This window comes from Mus pahari, chromosome 5 (genome assembly GCF_900095145.1).
Source record: "Mus pahari chromosome 5, PAHARI_EIJ_v1.1, whole genome shotgun sequence".
Taxonomy (NCBI): domain Eukaryota; kingdom Metazoa; phylum Chordata; class Mammalia; order Rodentia; family Muridae; genus Mus; species Mus pahari.
The window spans coordinates 24639521-24656840 of record NC_034594.1 but is presented as its reverse complement, the minus strand read 5'-3'; the positions used below and the strand labels follow the sequence as shown (position 1 = coordinate 24656840).

General features: G+C 40.2%; 1 protein-coding gene and 1 pseudogene across 1 annotated transcript in view; one reads left to right on the top strand and one right to left on the bottom strand.

The window, feature by feature from the left end:
* The window catches only part of LOC110321425 (protein-lysine methyltransferase METTL21E), a 17455-nt gene extending 5866 nt beyond the window's left edge, over window positions 1-11589 (top strand). The window contains exons 3-5 of the mRNA XM_029539073.1: window positions 6394-6560; window positions 7293-7409; window positions 11060-11589. Of these exons, the coding sequence (XP_029394933.1) occupies window positions 6394-6560; window positions 7293-7409; window positions 11060-11464 (689 nt within the window). The 3' untranslated portion in view covers window positions 11465-11589. The remainder of the gene's footprint in view (window positions 1-6393; window positions 6561-7292; window positions 7410-11059) is intronic.
* On the bottom strand, window positions 3870-6247 carry LOC110321426 (annotated as a pseudogene).
* Window positions 11590-17320: the final 5731 nt, after the last annotated feature.

Below are 17320 nucleotides of genomic sequence, written 5' to 3'. Positions count from 1 at the left end.
GTATTTTCTCTTTTCTATGTGCCTCTGTGTCATAGCTATTTAAGAGCTGGTATTTTCTCTTTTCTGTGTGCCTCTGTGTTCTAACCCTCTGTTATTTTATTTTTCTACTGACTTTAAATGTAGAAAAGGAGATATAGACAATCCTTTGTTTCTGAAGGTTGCAGTCCAGAAGCGGAGTGGATTTACTGCTGAATTCTTCTAAAGAAATGCATCAATGGAATTTGGCAGAATTGTGCTAATTTTCACATCACATTTGCGATCTCTTTTGTTCTCAGGAGAACAAGAACACCTGGTAGATTTTAAATCCCTGTCACCAAAGATTAATAGCTTTAAAATGGTACAGAATATTTTGTATGAAAAAGCTCTAAGGTAGCCAAACCTGGGATAATAACATATTTGTAAAGCAATTCCTTGATTTTGTATTTTATATATATATATATATATATATATATATATATATATATATATATATATAAAACTTTGCTACTTTGACTAGCCTGTGATATTTTACTAATCTGAATAAGGATCCTTTGTGATTTTAATTTTAATTATAAAAATTATTTAAGTTTAATTTTTCATTATAATATATTATTCATATATGTTGCTAAGATTTCATTTTCTTATAGAGGTAAAGTTGTTGTCACTAACAAAATGAAATGATGCATTCTCTTTTTTTCCAGAAAGACAAAGTGAAAAGTCAGAGACACATTTGCTGTCATTCACTTCTTAAATAACAGCACTAATGTGGTCAACTCACTTTTAAAATAACACTTATGTGCAAAATTAGTTACATCAGACTCTACAAGTAAAGTTTCACTAGTGAAGTTTTTATAACAATGACTGAAACTCCTGGAGACTCCCCTTAGATTTGCTGTGCTCTGATGTCTACTGATCCCTGGCACCTTAGATGGTTTGTCAAAGGACTGTGATATTTATAAGGAGTAGTCAAGGAGGCTCAAGAGGTGAAATTCAGCTAAAGGTCAAGGAAGCAATTAGTATCTCTGATTTTTCCTAAAGAATGTCTACAACAAATGTTGATATTGTCACCATGTCATTCTTAGCAAACCAAGTGTATGTAGTGAGATGAAAGTTATAGTTCAAATAAAACATATTACCAGCATTATTTGGTCCCTGAATATAAATGGCTATGGTTTAAGAAGAGTTTCAGGTCAATGTATTGAATGACACTAGTCTTGGTGAGGAATACCCATTGTTTATCTTTTTGCCTTCTGTGCATCTCTGAGAGCCAATGTTTATGGGAGATGGAAAGTGCAGTGCTAGATGCTATGGTGCTATGCATAGGACAAAAAAAAAAACTACATATAAACACAAGATTATAAACAGCACAGGAGTATATTGTTGGGTAGAATTAAGTATCTTTGTTTTCTTCTGAAGAACCAGAGATCATAAGTTATAGGTTATTAAATATTACCAAGACATTTGGAGGTTACTGTGTAGTTGATGTAGAAGACAAGATCTTATACTCCATCACCAACCTTTCTTTTAATCTGGTTGAAGCCAGTGATGGCACTTAAGACATGGTTTTTTTTTTAAGTATATCGGTTATTTTGTGCTTCATTTAGTGTTACAGAAATAGATGGTGGTGATATCAACTCCAGTAAACATCATAGAGACGGTGAGGCCCTGACATATGAAAAGTTCCGTTAAATTATGTAACATTTTTATTCTCACATTGTTTTTAAATTGAAGGTAGGAGTGATGAGGTTAGGTGTGAAGGTAAGAGGACAACTTGGGAGAATCAGTTCTTTTTTTCTACAATGTGGGTTCTAGAGATTGAATATAAGTCCTCAGGTTGGCAACAAGGTGATTTACCCACTGTGCCATATTGCTGTCCCAATGCTTTTAAATAGTTTGCTAGTTAATTTCTTCTAATGTCAATGACTATTCATAAGTACCTTGAATAGGAAAGGCTATATTTTTCTTACAATATATGTTCCAGTGGTTTTCTTTTCTTTTTTTTTTAATATTGGATTTATTCGGAGGAAAAAAAAAACCCTCAAGCCAAAGGATGGGATTTTACATCTCAAGATTATCTCCCAAGTAGTATGTACAGATTACAAATCATTTTCATACAAGATATTTTTGTACAAATTTTACATGTATCCAGGAGCGGGACATCAGTCAACCCCTGTTTTTACTTCAACAGAGGAGCAAAGTAGGGGAGTGGGACAAAACAGCTGTCTTTTGGGTGCAACTATCTGGAAGGGAAATAGACACGAAGAGTGCAAACTACCTTCTCATTGTCTACAACAATGGTTTTTGAAACCTCATTCAGCTGTGGGTATCTCTGCCAAAGCCCACTTCCTAGCTACTAGCCAATCAAATCCACCAGAGAAGTGATATGTTGTGCCTACTACTGCAGCACAAGGCATCAGTGCTCCTAGGTCTTAGCACAGCAGGCCTAGGACCTTGTGCTAAGACCAAGTTATCATTTGTCTGCAGGTACTTGACTACCCACAACGGGGGGGGGGGGGTTTGCCATCTTTGGAGCTGACCGCTACAAAGATGCACATCAAAACAGACAGGTCAAGCTACAGTGTTGCAAGAGAAACCAGGACCTTGCTCAATAATTCTTTGTGTTATCCTTTATTCTTGAGGGGAATAAGGAATCCAACCCTCTTTGGCAGAAAACCACAGTCTAGGTCGCATACATTATAAACTCAGGCACCAGTGTGGGGTTCCAGTGAAGGAAATTTACAGAAACCTTAAAACACCCCAATCAAGCTGAAGACCTCCAACTCAGCCCATTTACACACTCCTATTTGCCACCCAAGCCCATCAGTTGGTGATGAAAACAGCAGGAGCAGGCAGATAGGGGCAGGAATCAAAGATAATGCAGAGCTGGTTTTGCTTGAGAAAAACAATGACTCCTCAGGCCACAGTTTTTTGTGACCAATATACAATGTCCGTGGGAGGTGTGTGACTCATAGACAGCTCTGGGATGCTAAGTGTCATCAAGAACATGAGATGACCAGAATGACAGGTTTTCAAAAAATGGGGATATATTCGAACCTCTAGAAAGGACAGTTTAGAAGGGACAAAACAGGATACACAAGACTAGATCTTCCCACTACCTCTAAGTGCTTCCTCATCCAGAAATGACCATTCTATTCATGTGTTTAACTGGAGGTCACACCTTTCCCTTACTAGCTGGTATAAAATATAATCGATTACCTCCCCAAAACTTTTCATACCACGATTGAGTTTCCCATTCATTTTGGTCCCCCAAACAGAACTACTCATTAGTGGCCTGCAGACTCACTCCCAACTCCCCCCTCATGGGGTAAAGAAAAATAAAACCATTCTATCTAGGCTGGCCCTACTGGAGTCAGAACTAAAGTAGAGGGGTTGGCAGCTTCCTGGAGACTAAAACAGCTTGAGAGACTAGAGCAACCTCTCTAAGGATGGGAAATTTATTCAGGTAATATTTGGGAATTCACAGGCGCCAACTTAGAATAAAAATTAGAATTAGAAGGTAGAAATCTCACTTCCTCTCCTTTGCATCTTTCTCTACTGCCTAACTGATGTGACTGCTTCTCTGTCACTGCATTTCTGCTGAATGGAGCCCCAGGCACTAGTCACACAGTTAACTGCTTGGTATCATCAGACACAACTTTCCCATTCAACAAAACAAAACAAAACAAAACAAAACGGTAGCCACTTCTCTGGCTACAATGGTGATTCTCCAGTTACTTCAATACTTTTAACAGGCTGCAGCAGCATGCAAAAGAATTTCATTTCATTTTTTTTTTTTTATAAAGTTTAGAAAGGTCTTCAGGAGATGGTGAGTTTATTTAGTCTTGTCTGAATAGAGGTTTGTTAAGCTCTTGAAGGTTCCAGTGTGGAAACTAGGAGAAAGCCCTGGGTGTGGAGGTCTGCTCAGTGCAGTCGTCTCCCTCATCCTCATCCTCACCGTTCACAGACCAAGCAGCATACTTGCTTGCAGAACTGAACTTGGAGTTCAGAATCTCCTCAGATCTCTTTGGCTCAGGTACAGATCTGGAGTCTTGATCTTTTTTTTTTTTTTTTTTTTTTTTTTTTTTTTTTATCCTAGCATATAGGGATGTGGTACTCCCGCTCAACATACAGACCACATGGTGGCTCACAACCATCCGTAATGAGATCTGACGCCCTCTTTTTTTTTTTTTTTTTTTTTTTTTTTTTTTTTTTTTTTTTTTGACGTCCTTCTATCCAACTCCTTCCAGTGGTCTCTGCTCCCTCCATCCCCGGGACCATGGCTGGAGCTTCCAGTTTGGCCTTTTGTGGCACTCACCCCATCGACTTTATTTTCATCTTTCCTTGATGGTCCTTCTTCAGAGGACTGAGCTGGAGCTACTTTCCCTCCACCACTTGTAGGGGATGGCTTCTCTGGGTCTGAACTCTGAGATCAAGCAGGAGGGTTAGAGCTTCACTGCACCCACGCATTCTCCTTTGGTGGAGGGGCTGGCATGACCTTTAGAGGCTGGTCAGGTTTAGGGGGCTGAGAGGCTGAAGAGTGACAGCCTTCTTCTTCATTGAGGGGTTTCATTTTCTAGATCTCTCTCTCTCTCTCTCTCTCTCTCTCTCTCTCTCTCTCTCTCTCTCTCTCCCCTCTTCGTGTATTTCTGCCAGGTGTGACCGAGGTCCCAGTCTGCAATAACTCACTTCCTGTCCTCTACAGGAGTTTCCTGAGTTTCTTCACTTCGCCAGCCTGGGTGTCTCTCTCAGGTCCGGGGTCTAGTTTGGGCTGAACTGAAGCTTCTGCTCCTTCTGTGGCCACTCCTCTCCTTCTCTTCCTCTAGCAGCTGTGTCAACAAGCTTTGCCCCTCCAAAGACAAAAGCCACTCAGCTGGACTGGGTGGTGTCAGCAGGGTCATCATCTTCTTTAGGAGTTTTGCGAGGCTTTAGATTTAGTTTGAGTCTTTTGGTGGGGGGAACCTCTGTCATCACGCCTATAATTATCCTGAGAGTAATCACCCCTTGAGCTCCATGACCGATCATCCCGTCTGTCATATCGGTCTTCATAGCGGTCCCCACCTCCTCTGAAGTCATCATCCCTCCAGTACCCACTTCCAAANGCTCTTCTGCCACTGCCTATCCTGGAGTCATAGCCTCGGTTATCATAGCGACCCCAGCCCTCACGTCTCTGTGTGGGCCGCCCCGATAACCATCCCTTATACACACCCTGATACCAGTCTGAATCGTCAGGATCTCGATCGATACTTGTCTCCAAAGCTATCATCTCTTCTAGGTGGGTAGTCATCAAAGCTGTCCGTGGTGGGATGGGCCCTCCAGTCTGTGTCTATTTTGTCAGAATCCTGATTTCTATCTCGACCAAAAGAACGGTCATCCCCATCTTTATCCCGTGCTTGATCAGCAACATCCACTCAAATTCTCCTGTTACCTAGAAACTCTTCGTTGAGACTCAGAGCACTGAGCAGAGAATCAAGGTCTGCAAGTTCTCATAGCCGAAACCTTTCAATCTGTTTGGATTGCTGGGTTCACGTGGAAAGGGTAAAGTGCTGATGTTTAATCCTCTAAAGAAATCCTTAATGGAGTCTTCCGTCACATCATAGGACAGATTCCCTAGAAAAGCAGTGTAGGGTAATGATGTGAGAAGACGGCTCCAGTCGATATTGGACTCCCGAGCAGTGGGAAGGATGGAATGCCTAATCAGAGGTGTCCCGTTCACATCATCGTCATTACCAAATTGTTGACACATCTCCTTCCAGATCGCCTGTTTTATCAGCCCAGCTGACTGGTTTGGGGACATAGGTGCTTCCTCCACCAGTTCCCCCCCTCCTCAGCTAGAAAGTCTGTAAAGGAGATGCTCTTCCCCTTCTTATTCTTTTTGCTGTGGCCTCCATTTTGGGAGAGGGGGGAGAATGCAGTGGCAGGTTTTCTTTTTATAGGACTTAAAAGTACTTTTTATTATTTTTGTAAGCATGCAAATTAATGGGTTTCTTTATAATATTTTCATAATCACCTACATCACCTTTTCCTGCCTCCTTTCTTTGCACTTCTTTCCTTTCATAGCCCCAAGCAGCCCCACATCTACATTCTAAAGTCTAGGCTCAACATATAATAAACAACATGCAGTATTTGCCTTTCTTCCCACCTTTTTTCTTTTCCACTCCCATTAGTCCTTCCTCCTCCTGCATAATCCTCCTTCCATTTTAGTATCTAAAACATTTAGGAAAATCTTGTTTAAACCTTAAATCTCGATTCCTCACCTGAGGAAAAGCATGCGATATTTACCTGTGGGTCTGGCTTATTTCATTTATCATGAAACCACTGCTTTTTCTTTCCTTTCCTTTCCTTTCCTTTCCTTTCCTTTCCTTTCCTTTCCTTTCCTTTCCTTTCCTTTCCTTTTCTTTTTCTTTTTTCTTTCAGAGCCCAGAGATGACGATGATGACAAGCAGGTGGTCGCAGAGATCATGGCGAGAAGCTTCATCCCAACTCTGATAACGACTCTTCCGTGGGAAGGCTTTCACTTTGCTGGTCATGAGATTCAGATTACTGAAGGCAAAGATTGTTATGGTGCATTTGTCTGGCCATCGGTATAATTTCTTACAAATTTGCTGTACCCAATTATTATAATTTCTTACAAATTTGCTGTACCCAATTATTTCCCAGTTTCATTCCTTGTTGTATTCTACTTGGAAGAAGGAAACAGGTTGCAAGGTTCTATTATGTGATCTTACACAATACTAAAATTTAGTGTTGGGAGCTCGCTTCCAACAATTAAATTTGTTTTTTTACTTTATCAACATTTGTAGGCTAAATAAAAATGTAGATGTCTTCAGTTTTTGTGACTATGAGAAAAGAGGGGAGTAAATGTTTTTATTTCCCATTTTATTGGCTCTATTTGAATAAGCAAGCATAAAGAGTTGCATATCTACATGCAACTCATAAACAGGACACTCTTAAAGGATGCTACTCTTTTACCAGTTATCTCATGAAAGGCGGCATAAGACCACTACGCCCCACCCCAACCTCACACATTACTTACAATTCTCTAGATTTGTTAAAGTTTAAAGATGGTCAATTTTAAACAATCAGACTCTGTATTTTCACTCATTTCTGTCTTTCTTAACAAGAACATTTTCTAGCCAGTCGAAATTTTGAGCCCATTAGAAGATCTACTTCTGATGATATGANAAGAAAATCCATAAATTTACTTACACCCAAATGTGCATACATGCAGATCATAATATTTGTGGTATATTTACATAATAAGGCTTAATTTTACTATGATTACTTCAAACAACCTTTCTTCTCAATTTCCATAGGCCCTTGTTCTATGCTANTTTCTGGAGACNCATGCCAAGCAATATAACATGGTTGATAAAAATGTGATTGAAATTGGAGCTGGAACAGGGCTTGTCTCCATTGTGGCAAGCTTACTTGGNAAGTAGGTATGTTTTTATTGAATGGAATTGGTCAGAAAACCAATGATTAAATATTAGTTACTTTTGCTCTCCAGTGTATTATGATCTGGGCTTATGTGTAACTCTTTAATTGTTTAAAACANACTTCATCAAGAAACTCTACCAATGTTAGTATCTCTTCGCTGGTTTCTTTCTAGAATTTTCTATTTAGGTAATTTTAAATTTTCCTGTGGGACGAGAACTTAAAAGCCTAGGTAGCGGGTAAACTTATTCATCCTGCTAGACTCCTTTGGGGGTCTTGGAGTCCTATACTTTTATGAACATGTACCTGTTAAAATAGGGAAGGAATACTAGAAATCACATGAAGCTCATAGCTCTGCTGTGAGTTTTAGAGGGTCGTCCTTGGATTTGTTTTTACATTCCATTTTTCCATGTAGGACCTCACCAGTTCTCTCACCACCATCTTTCCCAACTGAATGTGCAGTACTATCTTCCAGTGTGGCTTTCACGATTTAGTCCGATATCTGTTGTTCTTATGTGTTCTTTTCATTTGGCTGCCTTCTCTGAGGTTCACTACCCCAATCTATCTTAGTTACTTTGGTCTTCAGAATTACAAGCCTATGGCTTTAACATCTTGAGAGGAATTTAAGATTTAGTAATTTACAACCTTCTAATCACTGAAGAAANACAGGATCCTTGACGTCACTCTCAATACTGAAATGAAANTTTCCTNTGCCTGGATGCCGTTTCCTGTAGCGTGGTTAGAGTCAGGGGCTCNGNTCACTATCTGTTGANTCCCCCTGTTCTAGGAGTAGAGTCTGTGTTTTGGGAAGCCATTCAGTTCATTAAAAAGAATTGATCTCTCCAGTGTGTTTTTTAAACTTGAGACAAATATAAAAAAAGATGAGCTTCATTTGATCAGTATCCTAAAATTGGTAATGTTTGTGTCTGTAAAAACAAAGACATTATATACAGTAGCTGGTACTCCCAACACATTATGGGCAAGCTGTGTTCCTTACCTTAGGATTTTAAAAAGATTTGTTGAAAGTTAGATTTATCTACATTAAAATGTGAAGGTTAACCAAACCCAGACACTATGGCAGATGCCAACAAGAGNCTGCTGACAGGATATAGCTGTCTCCTGAGGGCCTCTGCCAGTGCCTGGCAAATACAGAAGTAGATGCTCACGATCGTCCATTAGACAGAGCACAAGGTCCCCAATGAAGGAGCCAGAGAAAGTACCCAGGGGGTCTGAAGGGGTCTGAAACCCCATAGGAGGAACATCAATATGAACTATCCAGTACCCCCCAGAGCTCCTTGGGACTAAATCACCAATCAAAGAAAACACATGGTGGAACTGTGGCTCTAGCTGTATATGTAGNAGAGGATGGTCTAGTCGGTCATCAGTGGGAAGAGAGGCCCTAGGTCCTGTGAAGGTTCTATGCCGCAGTATAGGGGGATGCCAGGACTGGGAATGGTAGTGGATGGGTTGGGGAGCAGGGAGAAAGGGGAGTGGACAGGCGATTTTCAGAGGGAAAACTAGTAAAAAGGATAACATTTGAAATGTAAATAAAGAAAATATCTAATAAAAATATATTTAATTTTTTTAATGTGAAGGTTAATCTTCCTAGAATTCTATCAATGACTTACATATTTTCCTTCCATTTTAATTTTCACAAGGATATTACTGCAATTGATGTGAAGAGATAGCTAACATGTGACTATAACATGTAAATGGTTAAAGTTCATTCTGAGCTCATTTCTTATACACTTGTGGCTTCTCATTCCTTATCCTAGTTTTTACTGTGTGTTACTATGGCTTTGTCCAATTCTAGCTCTATTTATAGGTGATGTTTAGGTTCTGTTACTGTTCAAAATTCACTTTAAGAACCACATTTCTAGAAATTAGCTGTTGCCAAGGTTCTTCCTGAAAAGGGTACTGCTCTTTGCTCCCACCTCAGAAACTGCTTCTGTCTTCTTTCTGTAAGCATCCTGTCCTGCACAGAGGACCTTTGGCTTTAAGACTGTATACATGCACCGGGCGTGGTGGCATACACCTTTAATCCCAGCACTTGGTGGGCAAAGGCAGGCGAATTTCTGAGTTTGAGGCCAGCCTGGTCTGCAGAGTGAGTTCCAGGACAGACAGGGCTACACAGAGAAACCCTGTCTTGAAAAACCTTAAAAACAAAAAGACTGTACACATGCATATATCTTGGTAGGAAGATTTATGCTTAGGGTAGAAGCAAGGTAAAACCAGCCATAAACATCCATGTCACAGTACTTTTTCATGGGACAAACTGAGAAAGTTTTCGTTCCTTTCTCTACTCATATGAACACTTCCTGTCCAATATTACATATACTTCTTTGGTCCTACATAAAAGGCTCAGAATATTTTCTTTCTGACTCTTGATGATCATGTTTATTAGAGGATTAGAAAAAATAAAAATATAAGTCAACTTTTGCAAGAATCAGATCATTTCTTAATATCAACATGTATGCAGACCCCTCTCTTCAAATGTCTTACACACTTAAAGAAGTGAATGTTCAAGGCTTTCTATTTTCTTGTACAAGCTAAATCCTGTGCTTCAGGCAACCCTTAGTGGAAGGATGACTAATGGAATGTCACCTCTAGAGACAAAGAGTATTGGAATATTCCACTTTGTTGAATTACTTATCCTTTCATACGTCTTTACACTGATTTCTATAGTAGCAACCATTCTTTACAAGTCATCCAGTATCATATCCACTGATGTTTATTAGTGGGTGATCTACTTGTAAGTCCTGACTCATTTCTCCACCTAGATTTGCTTGTCTAAATTGCACTGATGGAGTCCAGGGGCTTCTGTGTGGTACTTACCCTAGTTATGTTTCTGTCTCTGTGATAAACACCATGACCAAAAACAACTTGGGGAGGAAAAGGGTCATTTCATTTACAGCTCTCAGGTCACATTTCATCACTGAGAGAAGCCAAGGATTAGAACCCAAAGCAGGAAACTGAGACAAGAATTCATAAACAGGCCAGGGAGGAGGGTGACTTACTGGCTTGGTAGTCAGAGCTTGCTTAGCCTGCTTTCTTATACAACTAAGGACCACTTCGTCAGGGGTGTCTCCATCTGCAGTGGGCTAGGCCTTCTTACATGGATCCTAAGTCAAGAAAATGTCCCTACAAATATACTCACAAGACAGTTTTGTGGAAACATCTGTCAAGTTGACAAAAAAAAAAAAAAAAAAGCCAGCATAGTATTGGTAGTTTGTTGCTACCCTGTGTAATTCATCAAGTTTCAAAGCATGCAAAATCTTAGGACTCTTTTCAAAAATATCTGTTGGCCTTCAGCAGTGACCTTAGATTATTGCCATGAGATAGTCTTTTTCTTGTGGTCATTTCCCCCTTGTTCTGTAATAGCTAAATGGAGAAAGATGATGAGCTAGACAAAAACCCAGGGATTCAGCAAGATACAGAAGAACCATAAGATTCTACTTTGTTCTTCTTTTAAAAAGAGGGTCACAGAAGTGTTTTGGAGTCCATTCTGAAAAGCACTGCCCGTTTGTATGTGCCCCCAGTCTTTTCTTTGGATCTAGCAGTCATAAAGAATCTCAGAGTGCATGTTGATTTGAAGCCTGACTGACATCCCATGAGGATCGCCTTTCATCTGAACCTCTTTTTCACAGGTGCCCGTGTGACTGCCACAGACTTACCTGAGTTACTCGGAAACCTGCAATATAATATTTCCAGAAACACCAAAATGAAATGCAAGCATCTGCCTCAGGTCAAAGAACTATCCTGGGGAGTAGCATTAGACAGGCATTTCCCCAGGTCTTCCAATACCTTTGACTACATCCTGGCAGCAGATGTTGTCTATGCCCATCCATTCCTGGAGGAGCTTCTCATGACCTTTGACCATCTCTGCAAAGAAACTACCATTATACTTTGGGCTATGAGATTCAGGCTGGAGAAAGAAAATAAATTTGTAGATAAATTTAAGGAATTGTTTGACCTGGAAGAAATTTCTAGTTTCCCTAGCCTGAATATTAAGTTGTACAAAGCTATGAAGAAAAATCGGAGGAGTGCCTAGTGCATCGTGACTGTGAATGAGGCCATGAGTGTGCCAAGGTAGTTTTTAGTAAATCATTACCTTAAAGAACACACACACAAGAGCTGGGTGTGAGGCCCACGACTTTAATCCCAGCACTCGGGAGGCAGAGGCAGGGGGATTTCTGAGTTCGAGGCCAGCCTGGTTACAAAGTGAGTTCCAGGACAGCCAGGGCTATATAGAGAAACCCTGTCTTGAAAAACCACACACACACACACAAAAAAGAACACACACACACACACACACACACACACACACACACACACCCTACTGTGAGAGTAAAAAGTAACTCTAGACTTACCTTATTATAGGCAAGAGTTTTTACATACACACAGTAGGGGTAGGATAAAGATAATTTAATTTGTTCTCAAATCTGTCTGTTCAGCCCTCAAATTACATTCAGCAACACCACACTATTCTCATTGCAACATGGCAATGATATCTCTAACTAGATGTTATTAATTTTATTTCTTTTTGAAAATTATAGCTTAGATTGGCCTTGAACTTGAAATCTTACCTCAGCCTCCTTAAGTGTTATTACTACAGGTGTGTACTACCACACCCATTCAAGTTGTTAATCCTCTTAAATGTAGGTTTAAATGATTTCTATACTTAAAAGAAATCAATAAAGTGGCTCTAGAGCAAATAAGTCTGAAAAGGCAGTTATATGATGTCGATGGTTCCCAACAGTCAAAGCTTAGAGGTGGGCTTCCATCTCTGTTTAGCAGTTTGGACCGCTGGCATAACTACTGAATAAACCAAACATGTGGACCTAAGGTTTCAAGCAAGGATATTTTCCTCTAATACATTAAAAAAATATGGATGGACAGAGCACAAGAATACCTCAGATTAAACTGGACTCTGGTATAGCATCCTTTTAATCCCAGAACTTGGGAGGCAGAGGCAGAGGCAGGTGGATTTTTGTGAGTTTGAGGCCAGCATGGCCTACAAAATAAATTTCAGAATGGCCAGGGCTACACAAAGAACCCCTGTCAAGAAAAACATACAAATAAAACAAAACAAAATGAATTCCTGAAATTATTGTGGTTTTGTGTTACAGAAAATGAAGTAATTATAAGAACTTTGGGTTGGAAGTACATAAAAAGATTGAAGTTCTTAATCTCAAATAAGCAATCATGGCTTGTTTTAAGGTTTAAGGTTCTTCTGATAAGCACAGATATACCTAGATATTTGACATCCTCTTAGGCTTCTTTATGTGGCCCTTTGAGATTAGAATTAGGTATAATGAAAATAAAGTCAGTGTGGAAAGAGTAAAGAATTAGGCCTTTATGCCATGCTACTGTCTGGATTGTGTTGGTTGGCAACACTTCAGTGTCCTCTGCTAGGCTATCATGTGCACTTGGTGACACCTACTCCTCTGGAGTTAGCTCTGTCCTCTTGGCTGAACACTGTCATGGTCAAACACTTCTACAATCATCTCCTGGGTCCCATACTGTAAATTGGAATGCAGATACACTGCTCTTAGTACAAGGATTTTCTTAGGAACATGTCTCAACAGGTATCTGCTTGAATGGATATTTGGTCTCATGCTTATGTAGTGTTCAGCCTTCACAGAATAGTGACATAATTATTCTCACTTCACAGATAAAAACAAAAGCCTAGGTTGCAAAGCTGCACAGTGAAATTTAGTCAAGCTCAGGTTTGAGCACAGAGCCCCTTTATAATGCCTTTATGCACTGAAAAAGTAACTTTTGAAGACTCTTAAAAAGTTGAGGCCTGTTCTTCCAAAGGAAATAGATACTCAGAAAAAAAATAACAAATATATATTTAAAAAAATAAGACACACTTCTTTCTTTTAATACTGTCTCCAGACTTTCTACTCATGGTAGGAGACATCAGAGAAGACTTGGGTAGAAGAAGGTGCACTAGAAGGGATGAGAGTTGTGTTGAGGAAGGAGGAACAGACATGACGGAATCTTCAGGCAAAGGCATGGTTATCTACTTGAAGAAACATCAAAGTAGTGTGGCAAAGGGGCAGACAGAGATATTGGTGAGGTCTGAAGAGAGGCAGTAGGAAGTGGATCATGGAAGTCCTGTGCTATGGGCTAGGGTTCCCAAATCAAGGCTCTAGGAGAGAACATGATGCATAGTAGTTAGGCTGTACAACCATTGGTTACATTATGCAGCCATTGGTTAGACTGTATGATGATTAGGCTGTGCAGTCGTGATGGAGAATTGAAGAAAAGAATAAAGGGAAGTTTCTGCTGACCCATTCATTGTTAGAATTTGAATAGCCTGTTTTGGGGGTAATTCTGGTTAAATGCATCCATGTCTGATCCATGATGTCTAAGTCATATACAAAAGCAGAGAGTTTTCTGTATAAACATATGGTACTATTGGCAGGACAGGGTGCATTAGACAACCTTAGAATTGATTCATTCTGGGGTCATATTAACTCTATCATTAAGGGTTCATTGACTGCATTTGGCATTTACTTGGATGGTGTGTGGCTGTGTAGTATTTTTAAAACCAACCATTTACAATTGACTGTTTAGTCTATTGAACTCATCCTTAGCCTCTGACATAAACATTGTTTTCATTGGGTAAACTCAAAAAACAGGGATTCTCTCCATCTATGCCTCAGTCTTCCCAATTTCTTTGATTCTAAGGCAGTTGTTTTCTATGAAATACAATCAAGCTTCAGAATTAGCATTGATCATCAAGAAATTTTAAAGAGACAATGAATTTATCAAATTCTTAGGCAAATGGATGGATCTGGAGGATATCATCCTGAGTGAGGTAACCCAATCTCAAAAAAACACACATGATATGCACTCACTGATAAGAAGATATTAGCCCATAAACTCAGAATACCCAAGATACAATTCGCAAAACACATGAAACTCAAGAAGAAGGAAGACCAAAGTGTGGATACGTCAATACTTCTTAGAATGGAGAACAAAATACCCATGGAAGGAGTTAAAGAGACAAAGTGTGGAGCAGAGACTGAAGGAATGACCATCTATAGACTGCCCCACCTGGGGATCCATCTCACATACAATCTCAAAACCCAGACACTATTGTGGATGCCAACAAGTGCTTACTGACAGAAGCCTGTTATAGCTGTCTCCTGAGAGGCTCCACCAATGTCTGACAAATACAGAGGTGGATGCTCACAGCCTACCATTGGTTTGAACACAGGGCCCCTAATGAAGGAGCTACAGAAAGGACCCAAGGAGCTGAAGGGGTTAGCAGCCCCATAAGAGGAACAACAACATGAACTAACCAGTACTCCCAAAGCTCCCAGGGACTAAATCAGCAACCAAAGAGTACACATGGTGGGACTCATGGCTCCAGCTGCATATGTAGCAGAGGACAGTCTAGTCGGTCATCAATGGGAGGAGAGGCCTTTGATTCTATGAAGGTTCTATGCCCCAGTATAGGGGAATGCCAGGGCCTGAAAGTGGGAGTGGTTGGGTAGTCCCTTAATTCTTAAGAGACAGCAAGCACTCATTTCCTTTTGACATTGCAAAAGAATTCAGAGACCTACCTGTCTCTATTAAGCAAGCAGGGTAAACTAGCTGGGTGGGACTTGGTCCTGAAATTACCATTTCTACCACACATGGACCTGGATTCTCTGTGTCCTAGGCTGACCTAGGACTCAAGAATCTGCCTGCATTTGTATCTTCTTGCCTTAGTATCTTTCGGGACAAGTTGGCTCACTGTGTAGCTGCCTTTGTTCCTGTAGATTCCTGAAGCCACTCATATAATTCATATTGCATCCTTATTTTTTGCATAGGTGAGAAATTATATATTTTCAAACTCATGTTTTTAGAAGTTTTTAATCCATAGTCTTTTTTTTTTTCATTTTTCTAGAGGTTCTTTTTTATTGGATTTTTTTTTTTTTTTTTTTTTTTTTTTTTTTTTTTTTTTTTTTGGTTTTTCGAGACAGGGTTTCTCTGTATAGCTCTGGCTGTCCTGGAACTCACTTGGTAGACCAGGCTGGCCTCAAACTCAGAAATCCGCCTGCCTCTGCCTCCCGAGTGCTGGGATTAAAGGCCTGCGCCACCAGGCCCGGCGGATATTTTCTTTATTTACATTTATCAGACTATTAATTTAAAAATGTATTAATGTCCCTTGTACCAGAGATGTGACTACCAACCTGAACATTGTCTATAGAAAGAACTATTTGATATATACAGACAGTATAGTCCTTGGGCTAGAGCTTTTAGGGGTATTGTGGAACATGGCAAGGCTGGGGTGGGAATTAGGAGGAAGTCACCAAGGAGATTTCTTAATGTGTTCACTATAGAAATGTATTTAGGCATCATCATGTGTACAATCCACCTGTACAACTGTGGTTGGACACTTGGAAGTGGAGTATCAAAAATCATAGCAATGTACATGGCTTCCCCAACTCCCCTGACACATAGGAAACAAACAATGGAGTTTTAAATGGAAATTCCTGTGCTCTATGAACTGAAAAATGAATTGATGTAGAAAGTTCAGAATCCAAGGTTTTGCTTTATTAACTGTTGGAATTGTTCAAAGCCATGCAACAGTGAAGTAATAGGTATAAGGAATGGTCCTTCTCAAGTTCCAGTGGAATTCTAGGTACCCACCTGAACTTGGTCTCCAGTGGGAAGGACAGAATGGAATAGAGGCTTTGTCTTTTGCATTACATTTTTTCCTAAACACATAGATTCACCTAGGGAATCTGAGGGCTGTATCCAATTTCTTTTCTTTTTTGTTTTATTGGCTATTTTATATATTAACATTTCAAATGTTATCCCCTTTCCCAGTTTTCCCTCTGGAAACTCTCCCATTTCCCCTTCCCCTGCCTCTATGAGGATGCTCCCCCTCCCACCCACCCAACCACTCCCACCTCATTGTCCTATCATTCCCAACACTGGGGAATTGAGCCTTCAAAGGACCAAGGGCCTCTCCTCCTATTGATGCCATACAATACCACTCTCTGCTACATATGTGACTACATCCATGTGTACTCCTCAGTTTGTGGTTTAGTCCCTGGGTTAGGGTTAGGGTTAGGGTTAGGGTTAGGGTTAGGGTTAGGGTTAGGGTTAGGGTTAGGGTTAGGGTTAGGGCTGAGGAGTCTTGTTGAAGCTCTGGGGGAATCTTGTTGGCTGACATTGTTGTTCTTCCTATGTGGTTGCAAACCACTTCAACTCCTTCAGTCCTTTCTCTAACTTCTCCATTGGGGACCCCCATTCTCAGTCCAATGGTTGGCTGTGAGCCATCCGCCTCTGTATTTGTCAGGCTCTGGCAGAGCCTCTCAGAAGACAGCTACATCAGACTCCTGTCAGTATGTACTTCTTGGCATCCACAATGGTGTCTGGGTTTGGTGTCTGTATATGGAATGGATCCCCAGAAGGGGCAGTCTCTGGATGGCCTTTCCTTCAGTCTCTGCTCCACACTTTGTCTCTGTATTTGCTCCTGTGAGTATTTTGTTACCCTGTCGAAGAAGAACCAAAGTACCTACTCTTTGGTCTTCCTTCTTTTTGAGCTTCATGTAGCCTGTAAATTGTACTTTGGGTATTCCAAGCTTTTGGGCTAATATCCACTTATCAGTGAGTGCATAACATGTGCGTTATTTTGTAATTGGGTTGCCTCACTCAAGATAATACTTTCTAGTCCCATCCATTTGTGTAATAATTTCATGAAGTCATTGTTTTTAATAGCTGAGTAGTACTCCATTGTGTAAATGTACCACATTTTCTGTATCCATTCCTCTGTTGAAGGACTTCTGGGTTCTTTCCAGCTTCTGGCTATTATTTAAAAAGCTGCTATGAACATAGTGGAGCATGTGTCCTTATTACATATTGGAGCATCTTGAATGTCACAGCATTTACCATTTTG